The sequence below is a fragment of the Carlito syrichta genome, unplaced genomic scaffold (genome assembly GCF_000164805.1).
Source record: "Carlito syrichta isolate Samal-C Ts95f unplaced genomic scaffold, Tarsius_syrichta-2.0.1 Scaffold309276, whole genome shotgun sequence".
NCBI lineage: Eukaryota > Metazoa > Chordata > Mammalia > Primates > Tarsiidae > Carlito > Carlito syrichta.
In genome coordinates this window covers 2,943,642-2,957,573 of record NW_007253372.1, presented here as the reverse complement: position 1 = coordinate 2,957,573, position 13,932 = coordinate 2,943,642, and the positions used below count along the sequence as shown (strand labels likewise).

Sequence of the window (13,932 nt, the reverse complement as noted above, 5' to 3'; positions counted from 1 at the left end):
ATATACTGTAACCTTGAAAATATCGTGTTACATGAAAGAAGGAAGATGCAAACGACTGCAGGTTGTATTATTTACATATATGAGTAATTTTATGGTAGTAAATTTGACAGATGGACAAATTTAATAAAAACACCATATACCAAACTGACATGAGAAGAAATAACTAAAACGAATAGCCCCTTAATCTATAAAGAAATTGGATTTGTAATTTTAGAAATCTCACGAAGTAAAGCTCCTTTTACAGATGACGTCTGTAAAATATTTAAGGAATAACTAATGTCAATCTTAACAAACTTTTTCCAGAAAAAGAGGGAGGGGAACAAACATTTCTCAACTTGTTTTTGAAGCCGGAATAATTCTGATGCTAAAACCTGTTAATGACAGTAAAAGAAAATTGCAAGCCAGTGGCTTTCATGAACAAGGATGCAAATGCCTTTAACAAAATACTAGCAAATTGAATCTAGCAACGTATAAAAAGGGTAGCACACACTCGGACTGAGTTGATTTTATCCCAGGAGTAAGATTGATCCAGCATTCAAATATCACTGTAAGTCACTACATTGACCGAATAAAGTAGAAAAAATTCATATGATAAACTCTAGATACAGAAAAACAATTGGTAGAGTTTAATATCCATTCACCATCAAAACTCGTAGCAGGCTTTGGAATAGAAGAGACTTTTCTCAGTTTGACAAAGGGTGCACGTGAGGAGGCTGGAACTGAAGTCTTGCTGAGTGGCGGTTTGCTGAATGTTTTACCCCAAGATCAGGAACAAGGCCAGGATGTCTGCCCAAACTGCTTCTAATGGCAGTTCTTTTGTAATACAACAGATGTGTTCTTAAAATCACTGTGCTATTAAAAATTGTGCAATAAAAACCGCACAATTTATGGGGAAAAGGTTTACATGGGGACAGGGGTTGTTGGAGTACAACATCCAAAAACTTGCTGTGACAAATAAAAAACAGGAACCTAATAAAATCCATAGCACAGGTTTGCACTCAGGTAAAGTAATTAAATGTGTAAATACTACAATAAATATGGCATTTCTTGACTGGAAGTTTTTGCTTGTGAAAATGAACGTTGGAAAAGTTGCAGCTTTTGTCAGTTGTGAAGTGATGGAAGGAGGATTATCTGAAATCAGCCAGAAAATTGTAACAGCTTTTGTGGATGAGTGTACTCATAACACAGGTTGAAGTAGCTGGTTCATTTCTGGGTGTGTGCATGTATGTGTTTTATGTTTTCCTATGCAGATTGGTTTAGCTGGGTGCAGTTTTCTGTGTTCACCTAGTATTTCTTGCGGACTGTATTTATGCACGTAAACATGAAATTCACTATATGCTCAACTTGTTCCCTAATATGTCAGTTGCCTTGGAACAAATGCAAACATCTTGAACAGACAGACACAGTTCTGAGAATATATATGAATTTACCAATAAGCACATGAAAGGGCACTCAACATCTTTAGTCATCAGGGAAGTGTAAATCAAAACCACAATGAAATATTACTTTCTACTCACTAGAATGACTGAAATGAAAAAGACTGACTGTACTAAGTGAGGACAGAAGTAACCAGAACTGTCATGCATTGCTGGTGGGAGTTTAAAATTGTACCATCACTTTGAGAAACATTTTAGCAGTTTTAAAATAAAATTACACGTACACTTACTGATTTTATGAACCAGCATTTCTGCACCCAGCTGCATAGCCAAGAAAGTTGAAAACATATGTCTACGGAAAGACTTATATGTCAATGTTCATTGCAGTGTTATTAACAATAGCAATATCTGGAAACAGCCCCAAGGTCTATTAACAAGTTTTTGGGCAAGCAGGTTGTGGTATGTTCATTCAATGGCATACTACTCAGCAGCAAAAGGGAACTGATTGCATGTGCAATAACATGAATGCATCTCAAAAGCATTGTGGTAAATGGAAGATGCTAGATTATACAATACTACATATTATATGATTTTATTTATATAATATTTTATTACAGGTAAAGCTATTAATAATCTCTGGTGTTATCATCATATCAGTGATGGCTTGGGATGGAAATGAGGGAACTGACTGCAAAGGGTACAAAGGAACTTCTGCAGGGTGACGGTCATGTTCTCTACCTCGACAGTTATTAGTGACAACACTCATTTAACTGTACTTTTAGAATATCTGCATTTCATTGTATTATATTTGCATTGTAGGTACACTGGATGTGAATAGTATCTCAATACATTTTACCTATTACAAAAAGTGTATTGAGAGAGGTGAGGAACAGTATCTCTAATGACTGTTTCCCATTAGTGTTTCATAGTCATTCAGGAGTTTTTTTTTCTTTTTCTTTTTCTTTTTTTTTGAGTTTGAGTCTCACTCTGTGCCATGCACACTCACGACCACTCCAGCGTTGACCTGCTGGGCTCCCGCGTTCCTTCCGCCTTAGTCTTCCAAGTAGTCAGAACTACAAGCACGCGCTACCTAGTTATGTCAGTTGCCTTGGAACAAATGCAAACATCTTGAACAGACAGACACAGTTCTGAGAATATATATGAATTTACCAATAAGCACATGAAAGGGCACTCAACATCTTTAGTGATCAGGGAAGTGTAAATTATCTGCTGTATAGAGACAAGGTCTTGCCAAGTGGCCTAGGCCGATCTTGAACCTGCAGGCTCAGGCAGTCCACTCGCCTCGGCCTCCCAAAGTGCTAGGATTACAGGCTGAGCCATCGAGCCTGGCCTTTCTTTTTATTCTGTGTGTCAAAATTCCATGACATGGATAATTGAATGTTGTTTATGAGCAAAGAACCTGAGTAGGCTGTAACTAAATGCTATTTTTTGCTATAAATGTTTTAGCTCTTTTTATTATAGGATGTATAGAATAACAACTTTGTAATGATTGAATATAATAATAATCTTAAACATGTAGATCTTGTGGGGGGTCATGACATTGCACAGTGGTTAAGAGCCAGGAATCTTGAGTGAGATTAGCCTTAACTACTAGCTCCAACTTGCAAACTGTATGACACTCAGGGCTTTAGCCAATCCATAAGCTCTAATTTTTTCTTTTTAACTTGTAAGACAGCACTAATAATAATGTTTACCTGAAGGGTTGTTGTGAGGATTAAATTAGGTAATCATATAGGAAATCTTAGTACAGTGTTTATCACATACTAAGTGTTCAATAAGTGTTTAGCTATTATTGTAATCTTTCTTTTTTCAGTGAAAAGTACAGTAAGTCATCTCTTACTATAACTGCTTACCTGTCCAGTTATCCTTGCCTTAGCTGCCTAAAGGATCCAGTGAAGTTATAGGATGTCCATTTAACTATTGAGTTTAAAAGATACGTTTTTAGCAGTTTTAATTAAGTCTAATTGACTTATAATAAGCTTTACATATTCAAAGCGTACACTTCAATACTTTTATACCACAACTTATATGTTCATTGACCTGTTGATATTTACATTGTTTTCTGTTTAGGGCTGTTACAAATAAAGCTGTTGTGAACATTTGTGTACAAGTCTTCATATGACATAAGCTTTAATTTTTCTTTCTTAGTTGTGGAATGACTGGTAGGTGTGTGTTTACTCTATTTAAGAAATGTAGCAAACTGTTTTCCAAAGTGGTGTACCATTTTATATTTCTCCCAGCAGTTCTGTTCCACATGTTTGCCAGTATATGATAATGTCAGTTGAAAAACTGTTTTTAAAATTATTATAACTTAATACCCTTTTCATTTTATAAGCACATAATATATAAGGATATTTGGGGAAAGTACAAAGTGTACCAAATAGCTGAAGATTAAGTTAATTTTTAAAGTAGTTGGCAGTATTGCAATGATAAGATTGAATGATTAGAAAATTACAGGATACAGTTCTCCTTTAAGAAGCTAAGTTTATAATGTGTGTACTTGTTTTATATGTGTATTTTTTTTCTTTTGGTAGAGTTTTCCAGAAAAGGACCTTCTGCACTGTCCATCTAAAGATGCAATTGAAGCTCATTTTATGTCTTGTATGAAAGAAGCTGATGCTTTAAAGCATAAAAGTCAAGTAATCAATGAAATGCAGAAAAAAGATCACAAGCAGCTCTGGATGGGATTGCAAAATGGTAACTATAGCAGTGTTTAATTTTAGAATACAGTACTGCTTTATAGAATGTAACACAGCCATAACCCTGCAATTGATACATATTGGAATGGGTGGTATGAGTTTAAATTCCAGCCTCTATGCCCAAATTGGCACAGAAGATACTTCTAGTCATCTCTTACATTATTCCTTTCCAATGTCCCTCTGCCCTCTGTTGCTTAGCCCCTAACATATGATATATGTTACATAAACTTTGTGTTTAGCTTCTGAAGAAAGTGCTGTTACTCCAAAGGTGTGATCCTTACTCCTCAGACATGACCCTTCTGGGATTCCATCTGAACCATGGGTGTGTGCAGTATACCTCTGCTTGGGCAGGCATTGGACTCCGGCCTCTGCTCCCTTAGGACAGTAGACTTGCTTTCTGCCTCGACTCTCTCCTTGCTGTGGTTTAGAAAACACCCCAAGGAAAAAGCTGAGGGGAATGTGGGGCTTATCTCTGTATTCCCCATGTTTTGGAGATCATACTTCTTAATCTTGTTTGCATTGATTGCCCTCCAGTGCCTTCAAACAATTCTGGCTTTACATAGTTCCAGGATGCATGAATTTCATTTACCATGGTTAAGCAACACCAGTTCCTCAACTATTTGTTTCAAATTTCAATTACTGTGGCATTTTAGCTGCAAATAATTACAAACTTTGTTGCAAGTTCTTTAGTCCAGGAATCATATAACAACAGATGTGCTTAAGATCACTGTTAAATTATGTCGTTTCTTTCAGTGTCTGTCATTGATTGGTCTCCATATATCTATTATTTATTTCACCCATAGATAGCAAATCCTGTAGCTGTCTTCTTGTCCCCAGCAATAAAACCATGTAACATTTTATAAAAATGGATATTAGAAAGATGAAAATACTAGAAAGGAACAGTGATAAAGTTGGAGGTGAAATTTGAAAATAAGGTAGTGGAGTTATAGAACAAATAGCTGACTTTGCGAATGTTAACGTGGCTGCCCTTCAGGAGACTAGATGTGCCGCCAGAGGAATTAATGAAGGTGAACTTATTAACATAAATAGGAAAGTAGTTATGACAAAAAAGGATGAAGATGTCTCAGAGGAAGTGATGCCATAAAAATAATTTCATATTGAAGGAACTCTCAGATAATTTATGACATTGAAAGCACAAATAATGTTGGAAGTTGGTGAAAATGTAAAAATTCTTCAGTTCACCAAGACATAGGAAAAATGCTTTTCCATAAATTTTATGTTGAAAAAGCAAGCATTCTTCAAACTATACTTATTAAGTTTTTAACAAAGAAATAAAACACATATATTCTCAATGTTGCTAATGTTTTAAATTACAGTGTACTAAATAAATGCTAGTTTTATTCACTTTTTATTTTCCAGTTAACATTTATAGCCAACAGTGAGTTTTTAATGTTTTGACAATTTTTCAAGATCATGGAACAATCATACATTTTCTCTATTAATTATTAAGATCACTTTAGACAATATCAGCTTGAATGGTCACTTTTCTAGTCCCACGCTATTGTGCAAAATGAGGGTTTGTACTATGTGCTATGCTTTTTCTTTAATAGATGATTTTGGCCAGGGAGTTAGTCCGATATAAATTCTTTCATGGTGATGACTAGAGTAAAATAGAAGAAAACTCTAGCTCCTGTAGTTTTTAAAAAATGTAATCAAGTTTTAACTTTTGGAGTATGCTATTACCATGTCAAAGGGGTGGTTATAGTTATTAAGTATTTATTGAATTTTCATTATTTGAAATTCAGGGCATTATTGTGGCCTCAGTTATAAGTAAGGCACATATTTTATGACAATGTATACTGTAAATTACATTTTCTCATTTCTTATTTCTTAGGTTTGACCTAGGTTACATGGAATTTACTCCGTAGTTTTATATTTATACATCTGGGATTTCTCAAGTAGATTATAAGCTTTGCAAAGGCAAGCCCCAGGCCTTTTACCTTATTTATATTACTGAGTTCACAAATTCATATTGAATGATTAAAATAACTTACAATTCCTTAAGATGTACTGCCTTTTTTCTTACTGGTAAAATGGAGATTCGGTGATATTTTAGGAGACTTGTGAATAAAAAGAGCATCAATGGAAGAAGATGGGGATCGCATAAAGAGAGAAAGAATTTGAGAATAATTTGATTTCAGAACTGAAGTTAATAATTTAAGTGGACGGTTAATTAGATGTTCTTGAAATCTATTGTGAATGGGTGAGTCTGCTAAAAAGGACTTGGGGATTCAGCAAAGGATTATAAAAAGGCTTGAAATGTTTTAGCTGGGGCATTGGAGGACTGGGTATGGAGGACGATGGTTAAGACTTATGGAAAGAACAAAGGCCTGGCTTTTAGTCTCAGTGCTACCAGTAGTCCTTAGATCAAGTCACTTAATCCCTTTGAGCTTCAGTTTCCTAATCTATAAAACGAGAATATCTGTCAGGTTGCCTTATAGGTGTCTGTTGAGGCCTTAATGAAACACAATTACAGTTTACATGAAAGCATTTGAAAGGGAGTAAAGCTGTCTTGATGAAAAGCATTACTGAGAAGTCACTGTGAGATTCTAGGACAAGGTTAGCACATATGGCCATGGGCCAGCCACCTGTTTTTTGTAAATAAAGATTTCCTGGAACCCAACCACACTTATTTATGTGTTGTCTGTGACTACTTTCATGCTTCAGTAGTAGAGTTAAATAGTTGTGACAGAGACTGTTTGGCCTACAAGCCTAACATAAATATTATCTGGCCCTTTTAGAAAATATTGGTCAACCCTTGACCAAACCTACAGCTTGTGCTTATCTTTGACCTAAAGTGTGACTCAAAATGTCACACATTCGGAGCTGGGTATAACATATTGTATCAGACTTAGTCTAATAACTGCCTTCATTACTGTTTTTTAGGCATAAATTTCTTTTTTTTTTTTTGGCCTTGGCACATATTCTTTCTTGAGTATGCGACTATTGTCGAGTTTTCTTTATTGAGTTAATTTTTGTTATATTAATTTTAAAATAGAGTTTGATTAAGTCTGACTTAAAATTGTGTTTGATTAAAATATACTTTATTCCATTTTTATTTGGGGTTCTAAGTTCTTTTTGTAGCTATTAAGCTTGGTTTTGTTTGTGAAGGTTGTGGTTGAACTTACACGACTCATCTTAGGAGAGGTGTGCTGGGGATCCTGGATTTTTTGGTACTTTGTTTTCTATTTGTTGAAAATCAGAATATTCATTTAGGAAATTTTTAGCTGGGTAAATGTTGCTTGCAGAAAATATATTTTGGGGTAAAATGTGCAGTGTTAATTACATGAAGGTAGGTTGGTCAAAGGTGGGGATTGTCCGTTCTTCTACTTTCTGACTGTCTCTCTGTCTATTTAACTCCTATTCATGTTTTAATGTTCATCTTTATTTTCATCTTCTCTATGAAGCCTGCCATCCTTTATTGTTTTATTAGTCAGCAGACATTATCAAACACCTAACATCTACCTGACAGTTTCCTGGGAGCCTGTGATCATACGGCATTGTTGGAACAAACATGGCTCCCATATCCATGGAACCTTCAGACAAGGGAGCAGAACCGTTCATGCTTTCTGCTGTCTCCTCATCCTTTATATGCGTTTGTGCTCTTGTGTTTCATCACACTGTGGTCTAGCTAGATGGTTTATACATTCAACTAGCAAATAAGTTCTCCTGCTTGGAGCATATCTTGCATTTTTATGTTTCCAGCACACAAAAAACTCTTAGGCAGAGTAAAGAGAAAGTAAATATTAACTGCCTGACTCCTCTATTTTTTCCATTCTAATACTACCAGGAAATAATATTAACAGCTTTTCTTGAATAGTTTACTATTAGTAGACATTAGAAGAAGTGTCTTGTTTGAATTTATCTATGGAAATGGATTTTAAGTGTAAGAATTTTTTTCCTTCAAAACAAGTTTTTATTAATTTGTGAAGCCAAAGATATTTCACCTTCTTATTAGTATAATTGTAAATTTGTCAATATTGAGATATAATTTATGGTAAATATATTTCATTTAAAACTGCACCTGTAGACCATAACAGCAAAACAACGAATTAATTTTTGCATACTTTCAAATGCTAATTTTAATTTCCCAGATCTCTGTGAAAGAGAAATAAGAAAAGCATATGAAACCAAGAAAACTCATTTAAGACTCTGCAGCTTTCAGTGTTTTTTATGGGTTTTCATTTTAGATATAAAAATATTTACCTCTCTGTGAAAACAGAGTTGATGGCCACAAAAAGGAAAAGAGAGTAGCATTTTTATTTATGAGACAGTTACTACAAGTGCAGGTGATTTTCTATTGAATGTCAAGCTGTTTCTCTTATAAGCTAGAGATTTGAGGAAATCTAGAAAAAATATTTTTAATGTAATGTATCACTTAGTTATTTCAGCCTTGTTTTTCTAGTATATATTAAATTCTAAAAGAAAAGGGCAGGGGAGATAGCATTAAATATATTCCCTAGACTTGGAAATAAAGATAAGTTTTGACTGCCAAATATGTTTAAAATGTACATTGTTTCTTTTTTTTTTTTGAGTTGGATTCTCACTCCATTGCCCAGGCTGGAGTGCAGTGGCACACTCATGGCCACCTCAGCGTTGAACTGCTGGGCTTCGGCGATCGTTCTGCCTCAGCCTTCCAAGTAGCCGAACTACAAGCATGTACTACCGCACCTGGCTAATTTTTTATTTATTGTAGAGATGAGGTCTCACCAGTTCCCTGGGCTGTTCTCAAACCCATGGGCTCAGGCAATCCACTCACCTTGGTCTCTCAAAGTGCTGGAATTACAGGCTGAGCCATCGAGCCCGGCCAGAAATGTGCATTGTTTCTAAAGTGTGGTTAGGCTTTTTCAGCTAATTAATTTTTCAGATAAATTAATTATTTGGTGATGTGCCATTTTAAGCTTAAAACTGGTTTCTAAGAGGAAGTAATGATTAGCTTTTTTTTTTTTATTTTAGTAATTTTGTAACAAGTCACAACATTTGGACAGTATTTTTGTTTGTATAAATGTAGTGGTTCCAGCTCTTTGGAGGCTTGCAGAGACAGGTAACATTTTGTTGCTCTTGAGAAAGCGGGATTTATTGAGAGGACAGAAAAGCTTCTACAGTGGGAGGGGACCTGAGGGTGTTGCCTGATGCCTTTTAACTGCATTGCCTCGTTTTTATTAATTGTGCATACAGTAGAATAAGTATTGGACTGCCCATCTGTTGGTCTGAGATGAAGCACTGGACTTGACCTATTTATCTATTTATTTGTTAATAGATCTTTTTCTAGTTGTATGGCCATGGCAGATCACTTTTCTCTCTAAGCTGGAGTTTCTTATAAATACAAAGGTGATAATACCTCACAAGACTGAAGTTCAAGGACTGTATAACACTGATCAGATATACCTTAATTCAATTGTTAAGATTTTTTTCAGTTGATTCCAGAAAGACTTCCTGGGTGAATAATTATTGTTATCTTCCTTCCTTCATCTCCCCTCTTCCCCTTCTTTTTCTACAGGACTTAGGGAGAACATCATAGATAACTTTCCAGAAATAACTCTGGTCGATAGGAAGACTATGAAGACAGAGACAAGAGTTTTTAGACTTAATGAAGCCACTATTTATCAGTGATCAGTGTATCTTGAAGCTTCAATTTCTGTGGTTTTGTCATAGTGTCAGGTTCTGTTCTAGTTGTAAGGTGCTATAGGAGGTTTCTTAATAGAACTACAAGTAGGAGGCGTAAGCCCTCTTTCTGAACTTTTTGTCTGCATGAAAGATTGATATTGGATAAGCTTCCTTTTTAAAAATCTTCAGCAAAATTCAGATTTTTACTAGTTTTTAGAACTCTAGGATTACATCGTATACATATGAGCATAGGAAATAGTATAATGAGTCTTTACCAGTCACTCAGCCGCAGCAGTTATCAGTGTATGGTTGGTTTTGTTTCATTTATTGTTTTTTTCTTCCCTCCTCTGCTTTGAGGTTTTAGAAATTTTTGTTCTTTCTTTCATTGCCACAGTATTTCTCACAGATTTAATAATCTGGTGATTAACCGAGTCTTGGAAACAGTATGCATTGTCTTCAACCTTTGTGGCCATGAATTTAGGCCTCATTATAAGAGAGTCATGCCCAGACTGTGGTAGCATGGATTAGCTAGCCAATAATAAGAATCTACCATGTGGCAGCCACTGTGCTAGGCACCAGGGACACTGGGTGAATATGACAGGCAGGATCCCTTTCCTTTGTATGCACATTCTAGCAGGGGAGGCAGATGTTAAACAGATAGCCTTTAAATAACTGTTACATTTATAACTGGAGTTGCAGAGGAAGGATAGAGAGCAGGGTGGTTGTGATGAGTGTTCCAGGCTGAGGGAGTGATTGGAGCTGGGCTCAGAGGCCAAGAGCTTACCAATTTCTGGGAGCTGAAAGAAGGCCATCCTGACAGGAGTGCGGTGCAGAAGATTGAGACTGGCAAGGAGGTAAAACCAGAAGTTAGCAAAGACTGTCTGCTCAGGGTCTTACAGGCCAGTTTAACAATAATAAACTTAATTCAGTGGAGTGGAATGGGATGGTCGGAAACCAGTGAAAGATTCTAAGCATCACTATAACAGAATGAGATATTTTTTAAAAAAAGATGTCCCTTTGGCTGCAGTATGGTTAGTAATTAGGAGCGAATAGCGGTTGAAAAACCAAGTAGGAATCTGTAACCAGTGGTCAGATGTGAACTAGTCATTAATCAGACCAAATGGTGGCCTTGGGTAGAGAGAAGTGGGCAGATCTGAGAAGTGTTTGAGATGTAAAATTTCCAAAACTTAGTATTTGGTTGAATATGATGGGTTATAACTACGTGCTGTTGAGATTGATTCCTAGATGTTTGAGAAACTATTGAGTGTGCTTAAATGTTCTCTCCTCTAGTTTACACATTGTCAGGAAATCTTTGTTATATTGATCTATTTCAATTTCTACTAATTACTAGCCATTTATTTACTTTCTAAATGCTCAAAAATAATTCTAAAATATTGCTAGACACTGAAGTCAAGCTTACCAGTTGATGAAGCCCACTCATATTTCTAGTTGGAATATTTGTCTGTCCTGACTTCAGGCACTTCCCCCATTTTCAATTGGTTTACATAATTGATATTGGTTTTGTAATTCTGTCTTTAAGGTCTTTTAGTGTCCTCCAAAGTAATTCCTGTTCATTCAAAGACTTGCATTCACGTCAAGCAGGGTATCTGCAGAAACAGAGTACCTACCCTTCCCTCGGAGCCCGTGAAGAATCATTTTCACTTTAGTTGTGTGTTTTCACCCTCCCTCTTTGGAGATCATTTTGTTGTGGGCGAGGATGGAAGCTCAGCAGAAGAGCAGAAGTCAAATAGTTGGCATTTTCCATCTTACCCAGTAATGTTCTCTGTGCCCTTTTTTCTTTGCCAAACACAGATGACAAAGCTCATTTTGTCTTTCTTACTTCCTACAAGTCTCATCTCATGCTCGATGTGGGTCTTCATGCCACTTTTCTCTCACATACTCTTGCTGTGACTTGGTATGGTTTTTATGGCTGTTATTTTAATGCTAATTAGTTGAACAAGTAGTTACTGAATGTGACTGTGTGATTTATGGTTAGGTTCTGGAGATGTGGCAGTGAGCAGAACAAGCAGAAATGCCTACTGTATGCAGCTTAAATTCTGGTGGAGGAGGCAGATAATAAGCATACACACACACACACACACACACACACACACACAGTGCATCGTGCATCCTGTGACGATGAGCGCCATGGAAGAAAAAGAAGGGAAAGACGAGGAAAGACTGTTGGGAAAGGGTATTGCTATCCGAAATAGGCTGATCAGGGAAGTCCTCACTGATTGGATGATGTTAAATGAAGACCTGATGCAGTTTTAAGGTTCATGCATTTTCCTGTGGTGAGGAGCTTCCTAGACTGAAGGAACAGCAAGGGCGAAGGAATCGAGGTGGGAATATTCTAGGCACTTTCAGAGATCATAACTTTTTAAAGTGTAGCTAACAGAGGTTTCTCTTCTAGGAGTCCCTTCCCTTCTGGTATGCTTGTCATATTTTTCTTCTTGCTGAGGTCAATTTATAGTGTCATACACCACTTTGTTTTTCTAAAACATTCTGTATGGCAAAATTGGCACTTGTTTATATCTGTTTCTTTTCCTAAGTCTTGTGGGATGCAAAGCATTTTTTTGGTAGTTAGTTGGTTTTATGCTGTTTTCTTTTTTTTTCTGAGTTGGAGTCTCACTCTGTTGTCCTGGCTGGTATGCAGTGGAGCACTCACGGCCACCCCAGTGTTGACCTACTGGGCTCTGGCGATCCTTCCGCCTCAGCCTTACAAGTAGCCAGAACTGCAGGCGCACACTATCATGCCTGGCCAATTTTTGATTTATTGTGGAGACGAGGTCTCGCCAAGTTTCCCGGAATGATCTCAAACCCGCGGGCTCAGGCAGTCCACTCATCTAGGCTGTCTTTCTTCCTACAGGGTTAGGATTACAGACTGATAATACTGTTTTCAATCAGCAATAATTTCACCTTGGTTAAACCTCATTGACTGCAATAATGCCACGATGCAAAGCTGGGTTTTACACCCCCCCCCCCCCCCCTCGCCTCCCACTCCTACCCTTTACATTATTTTGAAAGCAGTAAATGGGTGCTGAGAATATTGATCAGTAAGGATTGGACCAGTTTACAAGAAGTCGATTAGGGAAGAACTCTATGAAAGAGATGATATTTAAACTGAAATTTTAAGGATGCGAGAGAGTCCGTCATTTCAGAGACCAGGTGTTTTAAGAATATGAGGCACAAGAGGACTTGATTTCTATCTTTGTGTGTTTGGACTGCTGTAACAAAGTACCCTAGACTGGGTGGGTTGAACAGTAAACATGGCATTTTTCACTGTTCTGGAGGCTGGGGAGTCTAAGATGAAGGTATCTACAAACTCAGTGTCCGATGAGGACCCACATTCTGGTTCATGGCCATCAGCCCTCTTCTCTCTATGGCCTCACACAGCAGAGAGGAGTAAGAGATCTCTCTGGGGTCTCTTTTATAAGGGCACTAATCCCATTTATGAGGACTCCACTCCTTATGAGCTAATCACCTAAGGTCCCATCACCTAATCCCATCATGTTAGGGTTCAGGTTTCAGCACGAATTTTAGGGGGACAGAAACATTCAGTCTGTAACAGGTATGTTTTGAGAAATTGAAAGCCTAGCATGTCCTGGCTGGATGTTAGTGACTGTGGAGGAAGGGTGGCCTGAGATGATAATTTGGATTTTAAGCCATTGGAAGATTTTTTTTTTTTTTGTCGCCCAGGCTGGATGGCAGTGCAGTGCACGCTTACAGCCACCACAGCCTCAACCTTCTGGGCTCAGGTGATCCTTTCACCTCAGCATTCTAAGTAGCTGGAACCACAGACATGCACCTCTAGGCCTGGCTAATTTTATGATTTATTATAAAGGTTAGGTCTTGCCGAGTTGCCCAGGTTGGTCTTGAAGCCCTGGGCTCAGGCAATCCTCTTGCCTCCACCTCTCAAAGTGCTGGGATTACAGGCATAAGCCACCATACCCGGCCATTGAAGGACTTTTAAGCGGGGGGGGTGATGAGATGCAGAGTATGACGTAAAAACACTCTGACTGCTGAATGTAGAATAGAAATGGAATCAAGAATGGAAGTGGATAGTTCTAGTAGTTGTCCATGTGTAAGAATATGGTGGTGTTTAGGGTGATGATGGTATACATGGAGGAAAGTCAATAAATTTGGGATTTATTTTTATTTATTTATTTTTTTTTGAGTTGGAGTCTCACTCTGTCACCCAGACTGGA

The 13,932-nt window shown here is 37.2% G+C and overlaps 1 protein-coding gene across 2 annotated transcripts in view; it reads left to right on the top strand.

The window, feature by feature from the left end:
- Positions 1-13,932, top strand: part of ATG5 (autophagy related 5) — a 138,026-nt gene that overhangs the window by 47,905 nt on the left and 76,189 nt on the right. For both annotated transcript variants that reach the window (XM_008067062.2, XM_021717088.1), the window contains one exon: positions 3,932-4,094. In XM_008067062.2, coding sequence (XP_008065253.1) covers positions 3,932-4,094 — 163 coding nt within the window. The remainder of the gene's footprint in view (positions 1-3,931; positions 4,095-13,932) is intronic.